Source organism: Abramis brama (assembly GCF_963993115.1).
Source record: "Abramis brama genome assembly, chromosome: 11".
Taxonomy (NCBI): Eukaryota; Metazoa; Chordata; class Actinopteri; order Cypriniformes; family Leuciscidae; genus Abramis; species Abramis brama.
The window spans coordinates 5,893,851-5,920,333 of record NC_139973.1 but is presented as its reverse complement, the minus strand read 5'-3'; the positions used below and the strand labels follow the sequence as shown (position 1 = coordinate 5,920,333).

The following is a 26,483-nucleotide window of genomic DNA, read 5'->3' as shown; positions in this document are numbered from 1 at the left end:
ACTCAACTAGCCTGGAATGATCCCGCGTCTCCGGCCACACTTCAGCCTCCTTGGCTTCCACTTTATAACAGCAATGACAGGATGAGAAGCAGAAAGAGAATAATGGATAGCTGCCTCTGAAGCAATGGAAGACATAGCTCTGTCACCACATTTCATATTTTGAGCACTCGAGTGAATAGAGAAGTGAGGTCTGAGACAGCGAGAGGTGCTTGTGTTTGAGGGAGAGCTGTCAGCTGCAGCTCCGGGACTGATTGGCCAGTGGAGAACGAGTGGGGCCGCATGAGTGACAGGTCACCGGGGCTGTCAAGCGGAAGCCAAAGGCTCCGTGGAGCGAGAAACAGCAGCTAATCTGACTGCCCAAAAAAACATGTATGTCATCAAGCAGCTGCGGAGGGCTGGAGGGCAAAAGAGAGACAGAGAAACAAAGATTGGAACAGAAGGAGACAGAGATCGAACTAAACAGACGGGATTGAGCAGGGACAAGAGAGAGATAGAGACGTGGAAGAAAGAAGCGAGCAAATGAACAACTGTCTGATGTCCTCGGCGTGACACGAACACCTGCCGCTGACACACCTGTCCTGTTCCTCATTTATCTGAGGGGGGCGGGGTCGGCCCATCGGTTGCCTGGATACCAGCCCAGCTGAGAAACCAATCAGTGTCTAGAGGTCACCTCGTAGAGGACACGCCATTACCGGCTGGCATGATGAGGCTTAAAACTACTTGATAACTGAAATAGCACTGCGATAAATAATATGACCCCCCCCATTGACTGCGCGTAATTCATTTGAAGGGTGGCACACGCTAAAGACACAGATATAGATTTCCCAGAATCTAGTGGGCTAAGTATGTACTGTATTGTAGGAATTGTTTATTATCTGTAATGAGTTGCTCCGAACACTGAGGCTATGTTTAAAACATACTGCAATACGACTCTTAACATTTCCAGTTGCATAATAGCGTATAATGTTTTTCTGTATGGAAAAATGTCAGGTATAGCCTACAGCAGTGCATACTGTACGGAATACTGTATCCCACAATGCAACTTTCCATTCCCAGAGTGATGATTGAACTATAATAACTAGGGGTGTGACGAGACGCTTACTCCACGAGACGAGACGAGACACGAGATTGGGTTCACGAGAACGAGACAAGACGAGATTTTTACACAATTTTTAAGAAATCCTCAATGATGAAATATATGAATGGAAAATAGTCTTTTATTCAACTGAAAATCACAAAATGCAAAACAATTTAGGTGCATTTTGAAATCAACTTGTAATGAATGTTATTTTACTTCTATTTTAATTAATTCTATGCAGTAAAGGACATGCAAACACTGCAAAATGTTTTGCTATAAACTCTACCGTCTGGCTTCTCCCCTGTACGATTTCATATGAGAAATCTAACTCCTTTCCACAAATCGAACATAAAAAAAAAATAAAACAGTATAAATAAAATAAATATAAATAACTGAAATAACACTTTAAATGCAAACAGTAAGTGTGTATCCATATTCAAAGTACTGCTCTCTCAAAACTACAAGTTCAAACAGAAACAATTTTTTTCTTCAAGCATGAAAAAGAGATAAATTAACTACACAGAACAGACTAAGATTATGGTCATGTTCTTTTTCAAGAATATAAGCATGTCGACGATTTCTGGCAGCAGTTGAGACCTTTGGGCAGTAACTAGGGCTGCACGATATGAGGAAAAGCTGCGATGTGCGATAACATTGTTTAATATTGCGATGTCGATATTGTGATATGTGAATGTTAGCTATACTGTTCCCATGTCTTAGTGCTTTAATAGGTTCTTTGCGCGATAGGTCAAATGTTTATTACCTGCCTGGTTCAGATTACACTATTTTAGCGCGATTTTGGCACGATCCGTTTCGTGGAGATTCGTAAAGGACAACGGGCGTCGGGACGCAAGATTCGATCGTTTCATTTCGTATAGTGTGTCATAGTGGGCGACAACCTACGCGTCTGCGATGCTTCAGGACATCACGACAGAAAGACTAGCATGTTTAATTTTAACGGTCCTCCACGACGGGTTGAGTGTGTGCGAGAGTGAGTGTGCGCGAGTGAGTGAGAGTGCGAGCAACAGTGAGTGTGCGCGCGCGGGAGTGAGCGTGTGTGTGTGTGCGTGCGCGAGTGAGTGAGTGAGCGAGGGACAGTGATTGTGTGTGTGTGCGCGGAGTGTGTGTGTGATTGGCCCGGCACACAAATGATTTAAAAGTGGCAGGGGCATCTTCAATATTTCACCCTCACGCTCCATCACGCTGACATCACAACAACTCACGAGACAATAAAGTTTCACCTCGACGAGAAGTCTCGTCGCGTTTTAATCTCGCGAGATCTCGTAACACGAGATCTCGTCACACCCCTAATAATAACAGTTGATTATTAACATCTCCTTCTGGACTTGCTATTTGATCAGACTGCTGTTTAATAAACATTTCTAACTAAATATTGTTTTAAATAAATAAATACAATTATTATTTTATTAATGTTTAATTAGGCTATTATTATCAGTAGTACTAGTAGCAGTGTTACTAGAGTATGTAAATATAACAAGAAAAAAAAAAATGTTTCTTCAATATAACTCCTGTTTTAAATATTTATCATTGCATACATATTTCACATACAATAAACAATAGTAGGCAGCATCCAGTAATCAGTATATTATACTATATAATCAGTACCAGTTCACAGTATATAAACATAACTCTCTCTATATATATAATTATAGTTATTATTATTTATTATATTAATGTTTCTGTTCTGTTTAAACTACTGTTTGAAATGTTTATCAATGCATACATATTTCACGTACAATAAAGAAATAGAAGGCAGTATCCATTAATTAGTGTATAATAGTAAATAATCAGTACTTAATAAATAAATATAAATTGTATTATTATTATTATTATTATATAATAAATAATTATTATTACAGTACATAAAAATAACAACTCTTCTCTCTATATACATATTTATATAAAATTATTATTATTATTTATTATATTCATGTTTCTGTTCTGTTTAAACTACTTCATACATCTTATTTTACATACTATAAAAAAGCAATAGGGAGTATCCAGTAATTTGTATGCTATTATTCCATTCCAAACAAATCCACACTGGCATAGTGTATGCTTACATATTTATCTCTTGTAAGTGCCTCACTTTTAAAATATGAATCAATACAAGCATTCGACAACTACATGAAAAAGTTCAGTGCAACCTCAGAATTGATGGAGGTCAAGTGCCCTGAAGAGTGGAGAATGATCCTGTCCCATTGGCCACCTTATAGCCTAATGCTGATCTACTTGCAGTGCACTATATTGACCTCCGTCTGACCCTCCACAGTGATGGCCACAGGAAACTGTCATCAATAGATATTAATCTTAACAGTGTCATGGGGCTCGCTCTTGGCAGCACTCATGGGGCTAACCAAACACTCTACAGGGTGATTAAAAAGTCAGCTTGCTCCGACAGCAGATGCTGTGCACTTTTTTTAACCTCGGAGAGATGTCATTCAAACAGGATATATAACTAGGGTAACCAGACGTCACGTTTTTCAGATCTATTTTTAGTGTCCCGACTCTATGAAAAAATCATGTTTTGTCCCGTATTTCATCTTTCCTAAACTTTCTTTATTTCTGAGTGATAGAGCGAGTAGTAATCTTGTGTCACGCAAGAATAGCCTAATCAAAGATAGCCAATAACGTCATAGTATATTTTGTAGAACAAATCATCCAATCACAGTTCTCTATCGATTAACTTGCAGTTAGTGAAGGCAGGATCCGGCATCAGTGTCAGTTATAGAAAGCGCAAGCGAGATCAATTCGGACGCGAAGACGCTGTGCTAATTATAGCACAAAAAAAAAAAACCCATCAGAGGGTATGTATAAAGAAACAGTATACACTGAAATGTGGACAGCTGACTCAGTGTAACAGCAATGAAGGCAATGCTTTTCGTTTTCGTTAGACTACATACATTTTTTATATACAGTAGTGGCCAAAAGTGATGTCTGAAGAGGATAATTTGATTGCACTTTATTTTAGTTATATTGTACTTAGCCAAATAAGTACTGATTAATTAACTACATGTACTTACTATAGAGGTACATTTAGGGTTAGCGTTTGGTTTAGGGTTAGTTACTTGTAATTATGCATAATTTACTGTTATTACTATAGTAAGTACTTGTAGTAATGCTTAACTACGTCACCTTAAATTAACTTTAGTGACCAAAATAAACAAACAACACAATGGAAGTAAAGCGGCAGCCCCTCATGAACGTCTGCACATATAAACCAAACCAAAACAACAACAACATCAGGGCTGGTCTTCTCTTGTCCTTCACTGTCATCGCTCCTCCTGTTATCCTCTGAGACCGGAGGAGTTAATGAGCTCATTAACACTCGCACCACCAGCCTTCCTCCATTTCCAAAGCTCTTTGCCCTGCCCTGCTTGCCACAATGTCCATTTTCCTAGGCCAGACATCATTTTTGGCCACTACTCTAGCTAACATTACTGTCATGTGTGCGGTGTGGCGGTGAGGGTGCCTGTCCGTCCCTTATACCACTCATCACCCTATACATAACACACCCATACGGTATACCAGCAGATTCATTTTATTGTCCAACTCACCGAGGGTCTGTCCAGCAAGCACACGTCCATTTTCTCCAATGACTGCTCCACGAGCGTGTCTCTCATTGGCGTATTGAATGAAGGCGTAGCCTTTGTGAACCGAGCAGCCCAAAACTCTGCCATATTTGGAGAAGATCGTCTCAACGTCGCTCTTTTTCACCACCGCTGTGTTCAGGTTGCCAATAAACACGCGCGAGTTGATAGATTTGGGGTCATTTTTGTTGGTAATGTTGCTCGTCTGGACTTTCAGTGACATCTTGGTTAAAATGTGAACAGCAGTCTGGGGAAGAAACAGATCATGAAAGTTTAGACCTTTTGCATACAGTGAAATGAACAAACCATATTCATGATTGGAACATACAGTACATAAAGCTCAATTTTGAAGATTTCTTAGAAAAGATGACTTAAAAATCAAGAAACGAGTGGTGTTACATTTACTTTTGTGGTGGTTAAACTTTCATTAAATGTGTAAAATCAAAGAAATAAGAAATATATCAATTAAAAACAAATAGTTAACTTTTAACCAATTCAAATTATAATAATTACAATTAATTAAATGTATTATTAATATGTATTATTTATAAAATAAATATTATTGATGATAATAATAATCAATAATTATTATTTTAACATTTTATCATCATTATCATTATAAAATAATAACCCATATTAGTTAACATAATATTAACATTATTATTATTAGTAGTAGTAGTAGTAGCAGCAGTAGCAATAATAATAATAGTAATAAATAATAATAAAAAAAGATAATAAAAAAACTCATTCCAGGCCCATCCATAGTGAGCCATAATAGATAGGCCTATATCTGAGGCTGTAAAGGTGCTGACTGTGACTGTGAGCAAACATGAATCAAGCTGATTATGGACACGCCCTGACCTATATATCGCTTAATTAATGAGGAAGTGATCAAAGCTCTCCTGACACCAGCACTGCACATCTGATGTACATTTCTCATGGGTGAGATTGGCTACACCCTACGCAGTGAAAGAAGACAGGACAGTAATTAGCTCACTGATCAAAGTGTTAATGATAGGCCATAAGAAAGAACAATCACACATGAGATCTCTGTAGTGTCTCAGTTGTTTCTCCTAGATTGCAATGGGATTCAACTGAGAGCAAAGGGAACTTTTGCTTAAGTCTCCTCTAGAGTTTCATAAAGATATCTCAATAATGACTCCATTTACTGTACATGCGATTATAATGAGATTTAGGTCATATTACGATTAAACTTTACGTTACGTAAACACAATACTTAGATCAAATTGATGCAATTAAGCTCATAATCGTAGTAACCATAATCATAAAATGTGACACAATAAACAGGCATGTAAACTCTTTAAGTCGTCATGCGCAGATTCGTTAACAAAGTGGTAAAGAATGCTTCACAATCTTTGTGATGCTGAAAAAACTGAGTTCATGTTGACAACGTTGCACGACATGAATGTAATGCAGTATATTGATGGTCAAAAACATACAGTAAATGAAGACAGTTTAGGCGCATCACCAAAAAAATCCAATACGTCCATAGAAACCACATTTCTTAATGAATAAACACAATGAAAATTGCATGTAAACAGGAGTTAAGAGGTTTGCTTTTGTCATCTAAATATCTCACTGCGGTTAAGTCTACCCTGATTATTGGAAATAAATCTCATGGGAAAACGTAAGTATTTTACGAGGTGTATGAATTTTGATTCGTACAAAAACGTTCGATTTTGAAAAAAGGAATCTCATTATGAAGGACCACCCCTAACCCCGCCACTGGGATTTAAACAGATTATACGAAAACGTACGAATGAGATCATACGAATTAGCCACCAATTCAGCAAAACGTAAAATAGTTATGCATTGCCGTGAGATTGTGCTGGAAAAATCACATTACTGATGCACATGCAAACATAGTCAATGTTTCAAACAATCCTTAGATTTACCAAGATATCAAAGTCTAGGGCGAATGAAATGCCTTATTTTGCTTAGGACACCAAAAGACCCAGAACCGCTACTCTTCATGACACCCACTATTCACAATCAAATCAATTCCCATTGGATACATTACAGTGAAGTAAAATGGACTGCGTTTCATGAGCTACAAAAGAGCAACCGCCAATCAATTAAGTTTTCCTCTGAGAAGACTTATGCTTCATAAGTTTCATAGTGAGGTGACATAAGAAGTTAAGAGTATTTGGAGCTTATTATGAGGACAGAAAAGAAGTCTGAGGTTGAAAGACGCGGTTCTTCTGAGTGGCCCATTGAGCTGCTGTTCCTTATTAGCAGCGTTGGAGTCCGACTGAATGTGAAATCAGGGGAGAGTGAAGACCAAACTGCAAGGTCAGAGTCAACTGACTGGTTCCCAGGTATGAGAGAAATAAGGTACTTTGAGGGCCGTTCAGTCCACAGCTTCCCTCCGACAGTGTCTGTTAATCACACAACATTCTCAGAGCAAGCGAACAGGAAGGTCATTTAGTGTGAAAGAGACGTTTCCCCTCTAATTACTTGCGCCTCTGTATATCTCGCATTGGTGAGGATTGTACAGGTCTTTGAAGCCTGTGCTGCCTTTCCTTTCTCCTTGTTATGAGGACTAAAGGTTTTTGAACTGTGCTTTTTACTGCACTCTATCATCCCGCTCGCAGAAATAACCAGGCAATTCGTTGCATTGCTCAGACTCGCCTTTAAAACCCTGCCTCCGTGGGACCCATTAACACCTGCTAAAGAGTTTTCTAAAGAGTCTGGTTGTTGAAAGTGTCAAATGGTTTAGGGATCGTGGAATGTAATTAAATGATCGATTAGACTGGGAAAATACTGGAGCAGATTCCTCCATCAAGCCGTTTTGGACAGCATCCTGACAGAAGCATTCATGCGGATGAAAGACTCACACTACCTCCGGCTAACTTAATGAGCTGTGGGTTTGCAGCACTTCCATTTTTCCTCATTATGTCATTCACACAATTAACCCATTCAAGCGTACTATTCTGCATGAGTCTTATCAAAGAACTAAAACAAGGATGCACCATTTTGGATATTTTTATCAGATAAAAAAACAAAAAAACAACAGCAGGCGGATACTGATACTGGAATTACACATTTAAATAAACACATAATATTATAATAATATATAAACAAACATGGTGTTCAAAAGTTTGGGGTTGATAATAATAAATCTCTTATGCTCACCAAGGCTCACCAGTTTTAAATCAAAATACATCAAAAACAGTAATATTTTGAAATATTATTACAATTAAAATAACTGCTTTCTATTTGAACATATTTTAAAAATGTAATTTATTCCTGTGATGTCAAAGCTGAATCACATGATCCTTCAGAAATTATTCTAATATGCTGATTTGCTGCTCAAGAAACATTTATTTTTATTATCAATGTTGAAAACAGTTGTGCTGCTTAATATATTTGTGAAAACCACGATAAAAAGATTTTTCAGGATTTAGAAAGTTCCAAAGAATTTATTGAAAAAGAAATTTTATTCCGACATAAATGTCTTTAATGTCACTTTTGATCACTTAATTTTGATTACGTTTGATCTATTATTTTATTCAAATAATAATAATATTTTCAGAAATATAAGAGTCTCTTATTTAATCTCTAAACAATAAACCCAGTTGTGGAACAGTGGAAAAACATAACATTATTACTATCAAAACGGCATGTAAACATTAAAGAATTTATAAAAAACTTAAGAACTTCAGTGAACTTAAAAGCATTCTCTTTTTACAGCAAAAATAAGCCTTTTGCTCTTTCACAGCTCAGTCTGTTTGATTTTGTATTGCATAAGACACAGCTGTGGTCCAAATGAATTAAGAAAAATTCTAGCCATGAAACACGTATTTTGCATTGTTTTATTAAAAATGTATTTGATAATAGAATTATTCATTTACTTTGGTCACTCACAGACTCCTGTGAGATGCAATACCTTTCACTCGTTTTGGTGATTTAATGCAAGTAATATATTGCATATGTCTCACCACATGACGTTAAGGGAAAAAAATACTTAAAGATAAATACTTCAGATAAAAGTTACTTTCACCAAAAAAAGAGGAGAACTGTGCATGTTATGCCATATCATTATGGCTATATCTTCACTATAAATATCACTATTCTTTTGATGATCAACAACATCCATCTAACTCATACTAGAAGCATCCAACATGCCTTTCATTTGCAGATTTCATTCATTTTCATTGATTAGATTATGAGTAGAAAAAAAACCTACACAATGCAATAAATGTATACCTCAAAGTATTAAAATTATTAATGGTTGATTATTAATATTCAGCAATTTTCATGCTTACAGACACTATGCTAATCGTTTTAATTCGATCAATAATTGTCTGATACATCAGTGCATCTCAACAAGTATAGCTGGCATATTTAACGTGGTGAGCACAGGGAACTGTTTTTAACAGTGTAATGGATGAAATGAACAGAGCAGAGATTGAATTGGATAGAGTCCAGGCCAAACAGAAAAGCGGTCTGTCAGGAATAGACACACATACACACACACACACACACACACACACACACACACACACACACACACCTCTCTCTCATACTGTACTGAGGTAAGCATGTGACTCTGGCACGCAAATGTTTGACTCTCCAGAGATTTGGCAGCGCTGTCCCACCACACGAGTGTCCCAGAAGCAGCCGCTTGCATTGCACAACACACTAATACCAGGTTATTAAAATGTCCGGGGGCTGGATGGATGATCATCTGCCTTTACTGCTGACCTGAAGCCTGTTCTGCATTAGTAACAGTCCAGGTTAAAGTGTATTAGAGGTTTGCATCTGAAACTCAACTCTCAGCACATTCAGCATACTGATAATGTGCTCACATTGATTTACTCATAATGGATTCAACAATTCTAAATAATATTAAAAGACTATGGATTCGGTCTACACTATAGAAAATATTAGTAATTTGGAAAATGCTCTACAAAACATGTTAAAGGAGAAGTTCACTTTTAAAATGAAAATTCTGTCATCATATAATCACCCTCATGTTTCAAACCTGTATGAATTTCTTTTTTCTGCTGAACAGAAAGGAAGAATGTCAGTAACCAGACAGTTTTTGGGTCCCATTGACTTCCATAGTATATTTTTTTCCTACTATGGAAGTCAATGGGACCCAAAAACTGCCTGGTTACTGATATTCTTCTAAATATCTTCCTTTCTGTTCAGCAGAAGAAAGAAATTCATACAGGTTTGAAACAACATGAGGGTGATTATATGATGACAGAATTTTCATTTTAAAAGTGAACTTCTCCTTTAATTGGTTAAAAGTAATATACAGTTAAATATTTTAACAAGACAATGCACTTTTGCATGCATATTTTTACTGATATTGTTTTATTAAATACACACACACACACACACACACACACACACACACACACACACACACACACACACACACACACACAGTAGTGAGTACTGCACATGGGTGCTAGGGATAATTTATATTCTATTTGAGCTTGTGCCAAAATCATCTCTGTCAGTAATGGTATTTTACAGACAGGCAAGTGTGTTTGGAGGTCACTTAATAGCTCGAAATGAGACCACCTGCCCCTCCCCGCACGTACAAACCACTGACATTGCCGAAACAAGCATGAAACTGTCTGGTACCTTTCCCTGAGATGTTGATAGCCCTGTGCTGGAATCAAACAGCATCAAATTCTGTTTGGAAGCAGCACTTTGGGAATTAGGTTCCCTCCACGGTTGCTTAAGGCAACTAAATGAGAGTCTGAGCATTGAGGAAAGCATCAATTCCTCAGCCAATCAGCTCCTCAGGTGCTTTGTATCGGGTGCAGAATGCACAATTGTGGTGTGAGCAGAGACATAAAGAGATTTTTGTTTCATTTGAGTGTTAAAGGAATAAACCCCAAAACAGTTACACAACTTGCATTTTGAGGAATGTACTGAGTGAGCTGCATTTCCCAAAAGTCATCATAAACAAAAGTAGATCGAAGCAACGACACTGGGAAAAAAACAAGGTGTAGAAACAATTTTCACTCCGAATTAAACATGTAGTTTTGAAGTAGAAAGACCGAAATAGCATCTTCTTGTATAAAGTACTCCAATAATCTTTGTTCTATCTACAACTTTGAAAAAATATTTTTTATTTGTATGAATGATCTTGCCCAAAGCATTGCACCTTAGGTAATGCTTGAAAATTGTTGTAGATCTACAGTGAGGAAAATAAGTATTTGAACACCCTGCTATTTTGCAAGTTCTCCCACTTGGAAATCATGGAGGGGTCTGAAATTGTCATCGTATGTGCATGTCCACTGTGAGAGACATAATCTAAAAAAAAATATCCAGAAATCACAATATATGATTTTATAAATATTTATTTGTATGATACAGCTGCAAATAAGTATTTGAACACCTGTCTATCAGCTAGAATTCTGACCCTCAAAGACCTGTTAGTCTGCCTTTAAAATGTCCACCTCCACTCCATTTATTATCCTAAATTAGATGCACCTGTTTGAGGTCGTTAGCTGCATAAAGACACCTGTCCACCCCATACAATCAGTAAGAATCCAACTACTAACATGGCCAAGACAAAAGAGCTGTCCAAAGACACTAGAGACAAAATTGTACACCTCCACAAGGCTGGAAAGGGCTACGGGGAAATTGCCAAGCAGCTTGGTGAAAAAAGGTCCACTGTTGGAGCAATCATTAGAAAATGGAAGAAGCTAAACATGACTGTCATTCTCCCTCGGACTGGGGCTCCATGCAAGATCTCACCTCGTGGGGTCTCAATGATCCTAAGAAAGGTGAGAAATCAGCCCAGAACTACACGGGAGGAGCTGGTCAATGACCTGAAAAGAGCTGGGACCACCGTTTCCAAGGTTACTGTTGGTAATACACTAAGACGTCATGGTTTGAAATCATGCATGGCACGGAAGGTTCCCCTGCTTAAACCAGCACATGTCAAGGCCCGTCTTAAGTTTGCCAATGACCATTTGGATGATCCAGAGGAGTCATAGGAGAAAGTCATGTGGTCAGATGAGACCAAAATAGAACTTTTTGGTCATAATTCCACTAAACGTGTTTGGAGGAAGAAGAATGATGAGTACCATCCCAAGAACACCATCCCTACTGTGAAGCATGGGGGTGGTAGCATCATGCTTTGGGGGTGTTTTTCTGCACATGGGACAGGGCGACTGCACTGTATTAAGGAGAGGATGACCGGGGCCATGTATTGCGAGATTTTGGGGAACAACCTCCTTCCCTCAGTTAGAGCATTGAAGATGGGTCGAGGCTGGGTCTTCCAACATGACAATGACCCGAAGCACACAGCCAGGATAACCAAGGAGTGGCTCTGTAAGAAGCATATCAAGGTTCTGGCGTGGCCTAGCCAGTCTCCAGACCTAAACCCAATAGAGAATCTTTGGAGGGAGCTCAAACTCTGTGTTTCTCAGCGACAGCCCAGAAACCTGACTGATCTAGAGAAGATCTGTGTGGAGGAGTGGGCCAAAATCCCTCCTGCAGTGTGTGCAAACCTGGTGAAAAACTACAGGAAACGTTTGACCTCTGTAATTGCAAACAAAGGCTACTGTACCAAATATTAACACTGATTTTCTCAGGTGTTCAAATACTTATTTGCAGCTGTATCACACAAATAAATAGTTAAAAAATCATACATTGTGATTTCTTTTTTTTTTTTTTTTTTTTGATTATGTCTCTCACAGTGGACATGCACCTACGATGACAATTTCAGACCCCTCCATGATTTCTAAGTGGGAGAACTTGCAAAATAGCAGGGTGTTCAAATACTTATTTTCCTCACTGTATGAAGTGACAAACCACAAAATTACACCTAAAATGGATGGTTCACCCAAAAATTGTGTCATTATTTATATATATACAGGTGCTGGTCATAAAATTAGAATATCATCAAAAAGTTGATTTATTTCAAGAATTCAACTTAACAGGTGAAACTAATATATTATATAGACTCATTACATGCAAAGTGAGATATTTCAAGCCTTTATTTGTTATAATTTTGATTATTATGTCTTCCAGCTTATGAAACCCACGAAATCAAAATCCCAGAAAATAAGAATATTACATGAAATCACACAGTAATTACACAGTAATACCATGGTCATTGAACCAGGTTTTGGTTCTTTTGGCAGTGTGGGCAGGTGCAAATCCTGCTGGAAAATGAAGGAAGCATGAAGTGCTCTGAAAATGTCCTGGTAGACGGCTGCGTTGACTCTGGATTTAATAAAGCACAGTGGACCAAAGTCCTCTTTTCTGATGAGAGCAAATTTTGCATCTCATTTGGAAACCAAGGTCCCAGAGTCTGGAGGAAGAATGGAGAGGCACACAATCCAAGATGCTTGAAGTCCAGTGTGAAGTTTCCACAGTCTGTGTTGGTTTGGGGAGCCATGTCATCGGCTGGTGTTGGTCCACTGTGCTGTCCACTCAACGCAGCCGTCTACCAGGACATTTTCAGAGCACTTCATGCTTCCTTCAGCAGACAAGCTTTATGGAGATGCTGACTTCATTTTCCAGCAGGATTTGCACCTGCCCATTTTTTCATTTTTGGGTGAACTTCCTTTAAAACAGTTTCTATGAGTTACACTTAATGCAGTGTCCAATGTAACTCATTAATATATTTTTTAAATCAATAATTCAAATAATATTCAATAAATGCATTAAATACATGAATATGTAAATAAACTAATTTGTGTTTGTACAAACGAAGTGGGGGCGGGACTGTTGCAGACAACTGTATAAATGAGATTCAGAGGAAAAACGGCCAAATATTGCACATCTTGACTTGTTTTTTTCCTCTTCCTTTCTGACACCCAAGGGTGTCAGTTGTGCAGCAGTGCTGTCACGGTTATCACTCCGGGGAGTAAAGAGCAGACCAGCGCTTGATTGGTGAATGTCCCTCAAGCGTAGCTCTCCCCTCCCTATTGTGCACACCTCAATACTGGCAACAAAGAGAACCTCAAAATTCAGCTTTGATCACAGGAATAAATTACATTTGAAAATATATTCAAATATAAAACAGTTATTTTAGATTGTAATGATATTACACTATTATGGTTTTTACTTTATTCTTGATCAAATAAATGTAGCCTTCATGAGCATTAGAGACTTCTTTCAAAAACTCTTACTTTTTGAATGGTATAGTGTTTTTATATATAGAAAATTAGGTTGAATATTTAAGAATTTGTAAAAAAAAATTCTCATTAGTTAAATTACAACTATTTACAACACTAAGCAAAAAAAAAAAAAAAACAGTAAGACTCTTAAGTAGCACTTAAGCACATATTCATGAGAGATGCAGGTGAAAAGTTGCAAATATTGACAATTTTACAGAAAAAACATGCAGTTGCAAGTTACATTTCAAACAGGCATCATAAAAGCAATCTACAACTCTTTGACTTTTTCAGTTTCTTCCTCACACACAACTATCATGCAGAATATATAGTGCACAAGTCACATGGACCAATTTTATAATAAATTAGGGGGGTGTTATTGTGATTTTGGAGATTGACAGCCTCTTTCACCTTCATTATATTAAACACAATGGCCAGGACATTCCTTAAAATTTCTCCTTTTGTGTTCCACAGAAGAGAGAAAGTCAAATGAGTCTGCAGTGACACAAGGGTGAGCAAATGATGGCAGAATTTTCTTTTTTAGATGAACTATCCCTTTGAACCAAGCGGCATGGCAGCTGAGGAATATACACACGGTTGGTGGCTGTTTGTGTCAAATTTATATTTCTACCGCCCCCCCTGAAAAAAAAAAAACAGGCACGCATCCGCTCCAAATACTCTATTTTCTTTTTTCTGGACTCTGAGGGCAGGTGTTGGCCGAGATAAAAGAGAACGCAGAATAAACGAGTGTGCTTGTAATGATGAGGTCCCTTCTCATCCCTTCTTTTCCTTCTCTCTATCTCAGTTCACTAATTTCCCGTCAGTGTCTGATGTCTTGCTTATTACCAATGGCCTCTGAATCCACAGAATAATTAGCAGAGGAAAATAAACACAGGGTGCTCACAGATGCATGAAGGTCATTGGGTGTCATACTTCACTGTGAGCTGGATGACGAGGGATATGTGCTGCAGACGAACGGATGACAGTATTGATTATTTTTCTTCCCCGTTTGAGTTATTGGATCTGTGCTGTGGTTGCATGTCCTGATGCTAAGAGAGAGGGTCGGCAGCACTGGGAAATATGATTCTAATGTTCGGCACCAGCTATGTTTTTGTGTGTATGTATGTGGGGTTATATACGTCTGTGTGTTGTTTGAGATACATGCACCTATATGTCAAGTTCACTGTGATTAGTCATAAAAACAAAAGCAGAGAGAAGGAAATAGCTTCGTCTCTTTTGTGCAGTAGGGTTTCTTTTTTCAATACATGAACAATTGGGTGTTGGTGTGTCGGCAATCTTGGCATGCCTGCATGAAAATAAAAATCACGAAACAAAGAGGACTGGGTCTTAACAAATATGATGGCAAGAAAGTTTCCAGTCGTTTAAAATAACTAATAATTAAATATTATTATATTTATTAACATTTGCATTTGGCATGGTTTAATATTTTAACAAAATGTATTTTAATTATGCAATATCACATTCATAGCGAGTACTGTAGTCTATGTTGCTGCGTATGACCATAGACTGTAAAAAAAGATGGACGACGCCCCTTCGCTCTCTTCCATTGATGAGAACTGAAGCCGCCAGAGTCCCGATATGGCGCTGACATATTGGAACTTGAGTCTGCGCAGTAGCGATCTCGGGACCAGACCTGCGCAGTAGTGAGCAGGAAGTAAAGCCGCGAAATCAACGCTCCGCCCTCACTCTCGCAGAATGCACTCAGGTAGAGTGGATTCTGCACACTTTTTTAAAAATTGATTGCAGTACGTCAAGAGGCTTGTTAAAATAAAGTAAATACAATCTCCTCAGTCCTCCGAAGATCCCGAAAAAAATGTCCGTTGGTGCTTCAGTGACTACTTCGCTCAGTGAACCTGTCAATCACAGCTGTCAGTCATGACGTTACACCACCGCATCACGTAACTAACTAAAAAACAACTTATTTTTGAAACAGACACTTGAACTCACATCAGCGTGATAAAAACGACAGCAAATGAAAGAAACCACCTTTGGAAAAAAGATATTTGAAGTGTAATTTAATTGTTTAGTTGGTCTCACGTCCCGTTGAATAACATGGGGAGGCGGGGCTTATGACCTATACTAGGACCAGTCACCGGGGGGCGATCGAGACGTTTTGGCTTCACTTTTCAGGGCTTGTGCGCCACGCTTGCGTATGACACACAGAGAAAGTCACTTGTTGCCACCTATTGGCCTAATGATGTAACCTGAAGATTGGCACCACTAATACACAGACAAAATCCTGAAAAATACATAAGCCAGTTCCAAGGGTCAGAGGGCCTGATTAGCTAATGGCATAGATTTTACAGCTTTATATAAAAAAACAAAAATAAATGATTCACACAAAATTAACTGCACAAACAAATACATAACACTTTAAACCTCCTGATGTTCCGATCTCCATGCAATGATCGTAATCCAAATAAATTGCATAAATATTTAGAAATACGTTGAGCTCTTAAAAGTCTATCAGATTTTTTCATGATCTGAGCATTGAAAACGTAGTACCTTCAAACATCCACTGCCTACCTCTTATTACAGATGTGCAACTCCCAAAGAAGGTAGAATTAAAGTCAAATGTAGAGAAAAAAGACTTCTGTCTGCCTTCCTAAGGTAAAATCAGACTCTTTTCACCCCCCATGGATAAGTGCAAAATGTTCTGTATCAAACCAAAGCACATACAAAAATATTAATAAAAAGACACCTATTTTACATAAACTCATCCAAGTATGCCCAGAGACAGAGAAGACCTTTTCCTCGAGACAGCTCTAAATGGCTTCAGGCTACATCTGTTATTGCTGATAAAGTCTTGCTTTGGCTCTTCCAACCAGATATATCATAAAATTACTGGGCTTTAGGACTGTTCCTTTGGGAAGTCTGACTTTCCACATCCTTTACTGAACACTACTAAATCAACAAAGCAGCAGCACTTCTGTGGCCTTTGTAGCCTAGCAAGGCCAGAGGGCACACCATCACTAAGACGCCAGGGAAGATTTGGACCCTCTGGCAATTTTTGTTCAAGTTGCCGGGGCCGGTCCTTGGTTTATCAGAGTTAATGCAGATTTAATGTCGCAAAGACTCTCACCCCCTCTCGTTCTGTATGCATGCGGATTTTAGAATGGAAATAACAAGAGAAGTGCTTCAAACTGTACATAATAAGACAAAAACAACCTATTCCATTAGCCTCATGTTCACATACGGATTCAAAACAAATGAGCCTAAAGCAAAATTGCCCAAAGCATCTCGGCCTCTTGTTTTAAATATGTGTCTCGGTAAGAATAGAGACCGTTTCAATAGTTTTATTTACAAGAAGAGCTTTTAGTAACAAAGCTTGTAAAAAACATGTAAAACTTGAATGCAATGTAAGTCACTTTAGATAAAAGCATCTACCAAATACATAAATGTAAATGTCTTGAGCTTTGAGATTTAAGTCAGGATGTCACCACTTTTGGAACAAGCTAAAAATACTGAGAATAACATAGCAACCATAGAGAAACACCCTGGCAACCTCCCAAAACAAAAGCAGTGGCGGCGACCTTTGCAAGGTCAAGCACATTTTCTTCAGAAGATGTAGGCTAAAAATCTAGTTTAGTTGTTTATGATGGTGAATACATTTAAGCACTTTTCATTGGTTAACATAATGTCTACAAACCACATTTTAGGAAGTCTTGGCAGACACTTTCGTACTCAACTGATATGAAAGTGCACATATTGTGTATAAGACTTGAAGCTGCTGTAAGCATTTTTTAATATAAAGGCTCTCTGCCAATGGCATCATTTGGAGCGGAATATCAGTTTGACTCGGAAGAAACTTTTTTCCACTTTTTTGAAAACCCCTGTGCCCCTGATAAACCATGATACAGTGTTTATTTAGGATTCTTTGATGAATAGAAAGTTCAGAACAGCATTTATTTTAAATAGAACATTCTGTAACAATGTAAAAGTCTTTACTGCCACTTTACTTGATTTAGATCAATTTAATGCATCCTTGACAAAAAAATAAAATCTTACTGACCCAAATTTTTGAACGGTAGTGTGTGTGTGAAAATATAGTCAAGTCAAGTTACCTTTATTTCTATAGTGCTTTATACAATACAAATGGTTTTAATGCAGCTTTACAGTGATAACAGGAAAATGATGCATTTCGGCTGTTGTTCAGCTGAAGTCAGTTCAGTGTTGATTCAGTTCTGTTGTAAAGATCATCAGTTATTAAATTAGCTTATTTAATCTACAGTATAAACCAGTTCTGCAAAAAGTGATCGTCCAGCTCAGTTCAATTCTCATTCAACAGCGTCAGTACAGTCAGATCAATAATATTGTCAATATCAATAATACTAAGCAAGCCAAAGGCGACAGTGGCAAGGAACCCAAACTCCATCAGGTGACAGAATGGAGAAAAAAACCTTGGAAGAAACCAACACACACACACACACACACACACACACAAATCCTAATCTTTAGAGTAAACATTAGGTCAAAGAATCAAGGATGACCCAAGCAGAAAGCACTGACCTGACAACTGCATCAGCACACACATCAATTAACTAGACCTCACGAGAACAGCACAGCCATTCTCTCTGACAAGCAACAGTAACATTCACCCAAGCTCATGCAATTCACTTTACTGCCAGTGAGACTAAAAAAGCAGCATTTTAAAGACCACCCAGCAGACTGCTATATATATCGCATGTGTTGACTGCTGGACCATTTGTCAGGATGTGACAATCCATGTGTGGATTAACGCAGAGGGACTAACTGGTGCTGGGCGAAAGAAAACGTCAATGGTTTATGACAAACAAATCCAAATTTTGAGAGTAACCACAGGCTGTGCTGCCCATTTATTTCTTCTGAAAGTGTTTAGTATTCTGCTGGATTAGAATATCGTAAATAATGCACACTGGCCTATATAAAAACATCTGTTGTTTTGGGCGTCTTTGTAGATCTTTTAAAATCCCAGAACCTGAATTGAGGTGTTTTTCCCTCAAATCGCCGGATGATAGAAGAGAAAAACACCGGCAACACTTTAGATTAGGGAACACATAGTTACTATTAACTAGTTGCTTATTAACGTGCATATTACTAGCATACTGGCTGTTAAAGTACATATTAATGCCTTATTCTGCATGACCTTATTCTAGGTCACTTAACCACTACAACAACTAACTTATTTACTATCAATAAGCAGTAATTAGGAGTTAACATGTGTTCCCTAATCTAAAGTGTTACCAAAACGCCAAAATGTGCTGTAACAAATAGTCTAACATTAGAAGACAATTAGACAATGTTCTGTTTGGATTGTGGTACATGTGCAAAGCTTGTGACGTTTTCTGCATTCATTATAAGTTCCCAATCAGTCTTTAATGCATGAATTGCTCATTCAGAAAATGGTTTAATTCTAGTTGTAGATTTGAAAATCATGCTTCCCCCGTTATTGTTGAATCACGGAAGCTACACCAGATATTTTGCCAAGAGATCTCTATTTATTATTTGTATACATGTATCAGACAGAGAGAAACAGGCATAGACGAATAAGGCTACATGAGAGGTGGTCTTCATTTCAGATTTCTCTGTTTCCCATTTTTCTATCCTCTCACCTCATCATGCCAGCTGTAATTGGTTTCTCTGGGTTTCTCCTCCCTCACCCCCTCATGCCTTTATGTTTCTCTGTGTTTCTCCTTTCTCACTCGCTCATGCCTTTGAGTCAGTACAGTAAGGATTGAGCTTATATACACCACTGAGGGATTAAAAAAATTCCTTGTAAAGTAGAAAAAAGGCATCAGTTGAAACATTCCTTTCCTTGTAAAGAACTTGAAGTATCATCATCAGTGGAACATCTCTGCTCAGTGAACGTTGCATTGCACACATACCTCTAAGCAAAATATATACTCTCCCAGCTCCCCTCCTTGTGTCTAAAATCTGATCCATAAACACGTGTCCATGCATCTATAGTCTAACTCATGCATTTTAAACTTCATAAGATAATACAACTAATTATGAATACTAATAAAGAATAATAATACAGATACATAATATTAAATAATGAAATTATATTAAAAGATGAAATTTTAGTCTTTAGTTTTTGCCATAACTCTTAAAGCAAACCGCGGACATTCGCTCTTTTTCTAAGATTGTGTCGTATTCACACAACAATACAGGTTTGATTTAGTTTTATGTTTCTAGAGCAAAACTATTCAGATTCACTTCTCTCGCCCGATCGGCACGCGACTGCAGCCACTCCAATCAAGGAGAATATGCAGATGAACTATTGTACAACTATTTACAGCATATTTCACCAGTGGGGGTCTTTCAAGCACAGCACGCACAGGATAACTGGTCACCATAGTAACACACCAACATAAAAGCCCTTCATTTGTAGCATGATAAGAAACGGGAGGAAAAGTCTCTAAAATAAATGTTTACCTTCTAAATGAAAAATGCTTTGAAGTCAATTGCATTTGCAGCTCATTTCACTTCAGTATTGGGATGTATTTATAAGTGAGAAAGCATATACTGTATCAGAATGAAACCAAACCTGAATGTGAATTTGATTTTGAGGGTCTACTCTTCTTCTTTTTTTTCGGGATATGGAGGCAAGGGGCCCTATCTTGCACCCAGCGCAATTGACTTTGTACACTGACGCATGTATCATTCCTATTTTGCACCCGCACAAAGCGCGCTTTTCCCTCCACAGAAGCACGTCGCTAAACTAGGGAATGAACTTGCGCTCCCTGGGCGGTTCAGCGCAAAAAAGGAGGCGTGTTCCGGCGCAAACGTTCCTTCATGCTATTTTGCAGGTTTAGAAAACAATTGCGCCACTAACCAGGAAAAAATAGTTTAAAGTCAGTGGCGCGTTGCGCATGTTATTCATATACTATTTTAAGGGCGCATGCTTGGCCATAATCAATGTAGCGTGTGCACAACGCGCATACACTTTGATTCTCTCATCTACACAGAAGCAGCAGTTTTCATTTTTGCAAATCATACATTATGATAGATAGATAGATAGATAGATAGATAGACAATTTATTATAAAAGCATACATCTAGCTTACACATTTACCCAAATTATCATACGCCTTTTTAACCGAAGTTAATTTGGGTGTGTTTCTCCATCCCCAACGTCCCTGACGAGAGCGTTGCTCTCCTTGGCTGTGAACCGCTCCTGGCGCGCGTCTGGCAAATCCGCCGTTATAATAGGAATCCGCTTTAGAACAAAGCGCGTCTGCTCTTAAAGGGAATGTGAGATGACGCTCTGATTGGTTTATTTCACGTTACGCCCAAACCACACCTATGAATAATGAAGCTACTTCAGACCAACCCATTTTAGATTTGCGCCTGGCGCAAGAGTCATTTATCCCGCTGGGAAAATAGCAACAGCGCCCAAGACCCGCCCACAAAGTCACTTGCGCTTTGCGCTTTGACACTTGCGTTTCAGATCGTTAAAATAGGGCCCAAAAGGTCTAATTGATTTGTGAAGCACTTACATCAGTATATATCTCACTGGAAACATTTCTTTATCAGATCTATCATTATTTGGTTTTAATGCCATAATTCAATTGCCTTAAAGTTCTCTAGAATTATTGTAAAAAGAAACTTTTTTGCACAGCCTCTGTGTTGTTAGTCAAAAAGATGTTTCAGAGATGATGCAAGTTATTACATTTTCATGGAAGCTCTAAAAAAAAGTTTTTTTTCTTTTGAATAACATGCAGCAATACGTTGTTCACAATAGTGTCATTTTTATAAACATGTCTATATAGTTTTTATTAATTTTTATTTCAGTTTTAGTTTTTTTAGTACATCAAGTCAAACTAAATGAAAATGAGAAATGTTGCCTTGCCAACTAGCTGAAATAAAAATAAGTTTATTTTTTTATATTTTATTTTAAATGTAAACGTATGCTACGCCCTATGTTATTATTTGTCTGGGGTTGTTAATTTAGTTAGATTATAAATCGTTTTTGTTTATATCTAGTAAGATTGGTTTTGGTTTTTGCTTCTTTCTTTGATTTGGCACGGTCTAGTTCTTTTCTCTTTACCTCTTTCATTTGTGAACCTTTTCCTTGGTTATGATTTGTATATAAGTTGTACATTTATGTAAATAAGTATCTTGGGGTATTCTTTTCATCTCGTTTCTCACTGTAATAAATGATCACTTTACCTAAATTAGACTGGTTTGTGTGAGATGTTTTCCAGTACACGTTCAGTGTTTTGATGTTGCACGCCTTATTCTCCCAAGACTTAAAAGGTTTGTAACAACGTAAAAGGAAAATATATTTTTTATGGTTTTAGTTGCAGTTGTAGTTTCAGTTACAGTAATATTAACCCTGTGCACCTGCTAAATGCATTAGGAGAGAATATAGGGTCAAATTTTAATTTAAAACAATACAGGGTTGTTTATAGTGACAAATTATTCTCTGTGGCCTTTTCTCAGGCAGAAAATCCCTAAATAAAATACCCTGAAATAATTTTGTTTTCTTTATTTCTACAAAATCAGGGATAATCACACTTAGAGGACATTTTTATGGTATTAATTTGCCAAATATAGAATTTGCTTGTGGTTGTGTAAAATTTGCATATTCAAATACAAATGCTAATCCTTGTATTTGCTGACAAACAGCATTTTGCGGATGTAAATCCACATCAGATTTGTTGTGCACGTAAACTTCCTCCACTGTAGTGCGTAATGATCCATAGTAACAGTTCAGGCAATTGAATTACTTATCTTTACTGTCTAATAAACTACAAACTTTCTATGCTACAACAACAACAACAACAACAACAACAACACAGCACTCACTGACATAATGTCATCTATTTTTTATAGATCAAATGAATCATTCATTATATAACCTTCTCTTCCCAAATTCAATTAAAGCTCCTTCCTCCAATGGTGACTGCTGTTCCCAGTCCTGCCCGCCCCCTTGACACCTCCCGGTCTATTTATCATTGGCTGTTGTTGCTGCCCGTCTCAATCACTTTGCTTTCCTCCCCTAGTTTGGGTATGATGAACGAGCTGAAGGGACTCTCATCTATCTGCTCGGCACCTCCATTTATCGCTGTGGCTGAAAAATAGATGGTGTATGAAGTGTAATTTGGTGCTGTAGCGAGGCTTCTGTCCCAGTGGATGTGTCATGGGACTTTGATTAAATCCTTCTTATAGGAAATCGATACATTCTTCATTAGGCCTCTCCTTCTACAAGCCTATGCCTTTTCCTTCTTATGCATCTAACCCACACACATAGATGAGGGGGAGAAGGGAAGAATATTTGGGTGGGTGGATGTTGGGGATAGTTGGGGGCTAAAAGGCGGAACGCCAGGAGTGGATAAAAAAGGGTAGCCTGACCCAGTAGAGAAAAAAAGAGAAAAGTGATGGGAATGCTGAATATGAGTGAAAAAGAAAATGAAGCCACCTTCTTTAATGCATACAATTAAATTATATACTAAATAACTTTAAAGAAAACATACTTTTATTCAGGTTCAAGGATGCATTAAATTGATCAAAATTGACCAAAACAATTACAATGTTACAAATGATTTCTATTCCCAATAAATGCTGTTATTTGGAACTTTCTATTCATCAAAGAATCCCGAAAGATCCTATAAGTGTCACAGTTTCCACAAAAATATTAAGAAGCTGTTTTGAACATTGATAATATACTGTGTCTTGAGCAGCATATCAGCATATTAGAATGGTTTTTGAAGGATCATGTGACACTCAAGAACAGCTATTTTAAATTGTAATAATATCTAATTTTTGATCAGTTAAATGGAGAAGAGACTTTTATTCATTGTTTTTTATTATTATTATGTAACAACACATTATAAAACTAATATTATAAAATGGTTAGTTCATACTCAAGCAAGCGTATAAACTTTCTTGCGAATCAAGGGATTATTTTTTCTAAATTTGGCATTTCCATCACTCGTTTCTGATGTGATACTTCAAAATGGGTCACCACATAAAACCGTGATGGAAACATAGGGCCCTATTTTAACGATCTAAGCGCATTGGTCTAAAACGCACGCTGCAAGTTCACTTAGGGCGTGTCCGAATCCACTTTTGCTAGTTTAACGACGGGGAAAATGGTCGGTGCACTAGGCGCGTGGTCTAAAAGTGTTGTCCCTATTCTCATAATGAGTAATGGGTGTGTTTTGGGATTTACGTGCGTTAAACCAATCAGAGTCTCATCTCCCATTCCCTTTAGATTCCCGTCTCCAGAGCGCAAACCATCAAACCCACAAGCAGACCATCTATGGGACAAGCCGGATTCCACCATATCTTTATGTACACAATAATAATTTTTTACATTGTAATCCTTTTATTTTAAATATTTGCCATGTTTGTGTGCTGCTGTGCGTCCCTGTGTGTTTAATAAGCAGAGTGTATGCGCGTTCTGGACCCGCCACATAAAGAAATATTGCGCCATTGACCAACTGAAACCTAGTCTAAAGTCAATGGCGCAATATTTTTTTATGTGGCGAGTCCACAACGTGCGTACACTCTGTCTATCTCTGACAGATTTCAGTCTATTTCTGTTGCCTCAAAATAGCAACGCGCCAACAAAGCGCCAGAACACACCTCGTTTTCAGACTAGCACGACCATGGGCGCACAAATAGGCGCAAATGCATTTGCTATTTAAACAACGTGGCGCAGGACGTGAAAATGATAACTGCGTCGGACTGAAACTAGCAAAAAACACTTGCGTCGCGCTTGCCGCTGCATTGCGCCTGGTGTAAGATAAGGGCCCATAGTGTGAAAGGCACTATATAAATAAGAAAGACTTGACAAAAAATTGTGGTATTTATAGGAAGATATAGAAGTCAGCTGCCTATGTTTTTAAAGTCCTCCCTGAGAGACACCTAATTCCCTTCATGCATGTCACACGCTGCACACCACACGACTCTAGTGGATTAAACCGAATCAGAAAAGATCAGCAGTCGATATTCCAAATGCTAAATGGCTGGCACACGCAAGCAGTGCCGCTAGTCATGAATTGAAAGAGAGAGAATAAGAGAAACAAAAATCACTGCTAATGACCAGCACTTGCCATATGGGTGGGACAGACACTGAGGCACATGCTTTCATCCGAACAGACCAAAACTTGACCGCATGACTCACTCTGCAAGCCAAATGCCTCAAAGGTGCTGCACAAATGGATTTATGAGGCCAAATTTACAAAGAACATCAGGTTTTCATTCTATAAATGAGATCTATCACAGCACCTCGCCTCTAAACACACTGGCCAAACAGCTATAAAAACTTTATTGGCAATAAGTAACAAGCAGCGTTTAAACTTTGCAGGTCGTACGTACCATACAGAATACTTTAAACTCCCTGGACAAGTTACTGAGTTAAATAATTTGAAAGGCCAGAAATAAAACTCCTCCCCGTTTCCAGCCCTGGACAAAATATTTAATTTATCTCCCCCTGTTGATAGACTGTCTGGCCTGCGCTGGCCTAACATAAGGCCGACCTCTGCCAGAGGTATTTTAATGAGTTTGTGAGTGTCACCTGCTGTCAATTTCAATTTGAGGTGAAGAACTCCCTGGAGGCTAATTTGCTCTTGCAGGCAGTACGTTACTTCCAATTGGCAGCTATACCAGCGGACGCTGCATGCTTTGTAAGCACCAATATCTCTCTTTATGTCTCTCTTACTCTATCAGACACACAGGCTGCATCCCAATTCTAACTTGGGGTATTATGCAAATTTGCTATACATATGAAATACCCATATGACTACATGTGCAAAATGTGAATATACAATGTGAATTAGCCCATAATGCAATGCACACAACTTCATGTTGCATTTTCTGTGTGTTGAATTGACTTATTTTTCGATTTTTGATGAAGCATGTTTTTAGGTATGCAGGTGTGCTTGTGATGTAATAACAACAAAATGACATTAAATTACACTACAGTTCAAAAGATTGCATTTTTTAAAAAGATGGATGCATTCATTTGATCAAACATGACATTAAAGGATTTATAATATTACTAAAGATTTTATTAAAAAATGCTTTTCTTTTGGTAATTCTATTCATTAAAGAATCCAAAAAAAATAAAAAAAATATTACATTGATAGTAATAAGAAATGTTTCTTGAGCAACAAATCAGCATATTAGAATGATTTCTGAAGGATCATGCAACTCTGAAGACTGGAGTAATGATGCTGAAAATTCAGCTTTGACATCACAGGAAAAAAATACATTTTAAACCATATTAAAGTAGAAAACAGTTATTTTACATTGTAATAATATTGCACAATATGACTGTTTTTACTGTATTTTTGATCAAATAAATGCAGCCTTGGTGAGCATAATAGACTTCTTTCAAAAACGTCTAACCGATCCCAAAATTTGAATGGTAATCTATATTATATTATAACATAAACAATTTAACATGGTACCTGAAGAACTTACACTTAAAGGGGTCATCGGATGCCCATTTTCCACAAGTTGGTATGATTCTTTAGGGTCTTCACGTAAAGTTTGTAACATACTTTGGTTAAAATGCCTCAATGGTTGTGTAAAACAACACCCTTTTACCTCCTCAAAAATAGCTCAGTTCACAGCGACCTGTTTCGGTGCATGTCTCTAAAAAAATTTAACAAAAAAAAGGAGTGAATGGATTTTTTTCATTGTATGGTGGTTGTGTCCA

General features: G+C 37.8%; 1 protein-coding gene across 9 annotated transcripts in view; it reads right to left on the bottom strand.

Annotated features, from left to right (window-relative positions):
- raly (RALY heterogeneous nuclear ribonucleoprotein) overlaps positions 1-26,483 on the bottom strand; it is an 86,734-nt gene that overhangs the window by 15,330 nt on the left and 44,921 nt on the right. For 8 of the 9 annotated variants that reach the window (XR_014608231.1, XR_014608232.1, XR_014608233.1 and 5 more), the window contains one exon: positions 4,657-4,936. Coding sequence is in view for 5 of the 9 variants with exons in the window: in XM_084128895.1 (XP_083985021.1) it covers positions 4,657-4,936 (280 nt within the window). In the remaining 4 variants the exon portion in view is untranslated. Of the gene's footprint in view, positions 1-4,656; positions 4,937-18,338; positions 18,426-26,483 lie in introns of those variants that run through there. The other variant, XM_084128898.1, reaches the window with a different exon arrangement.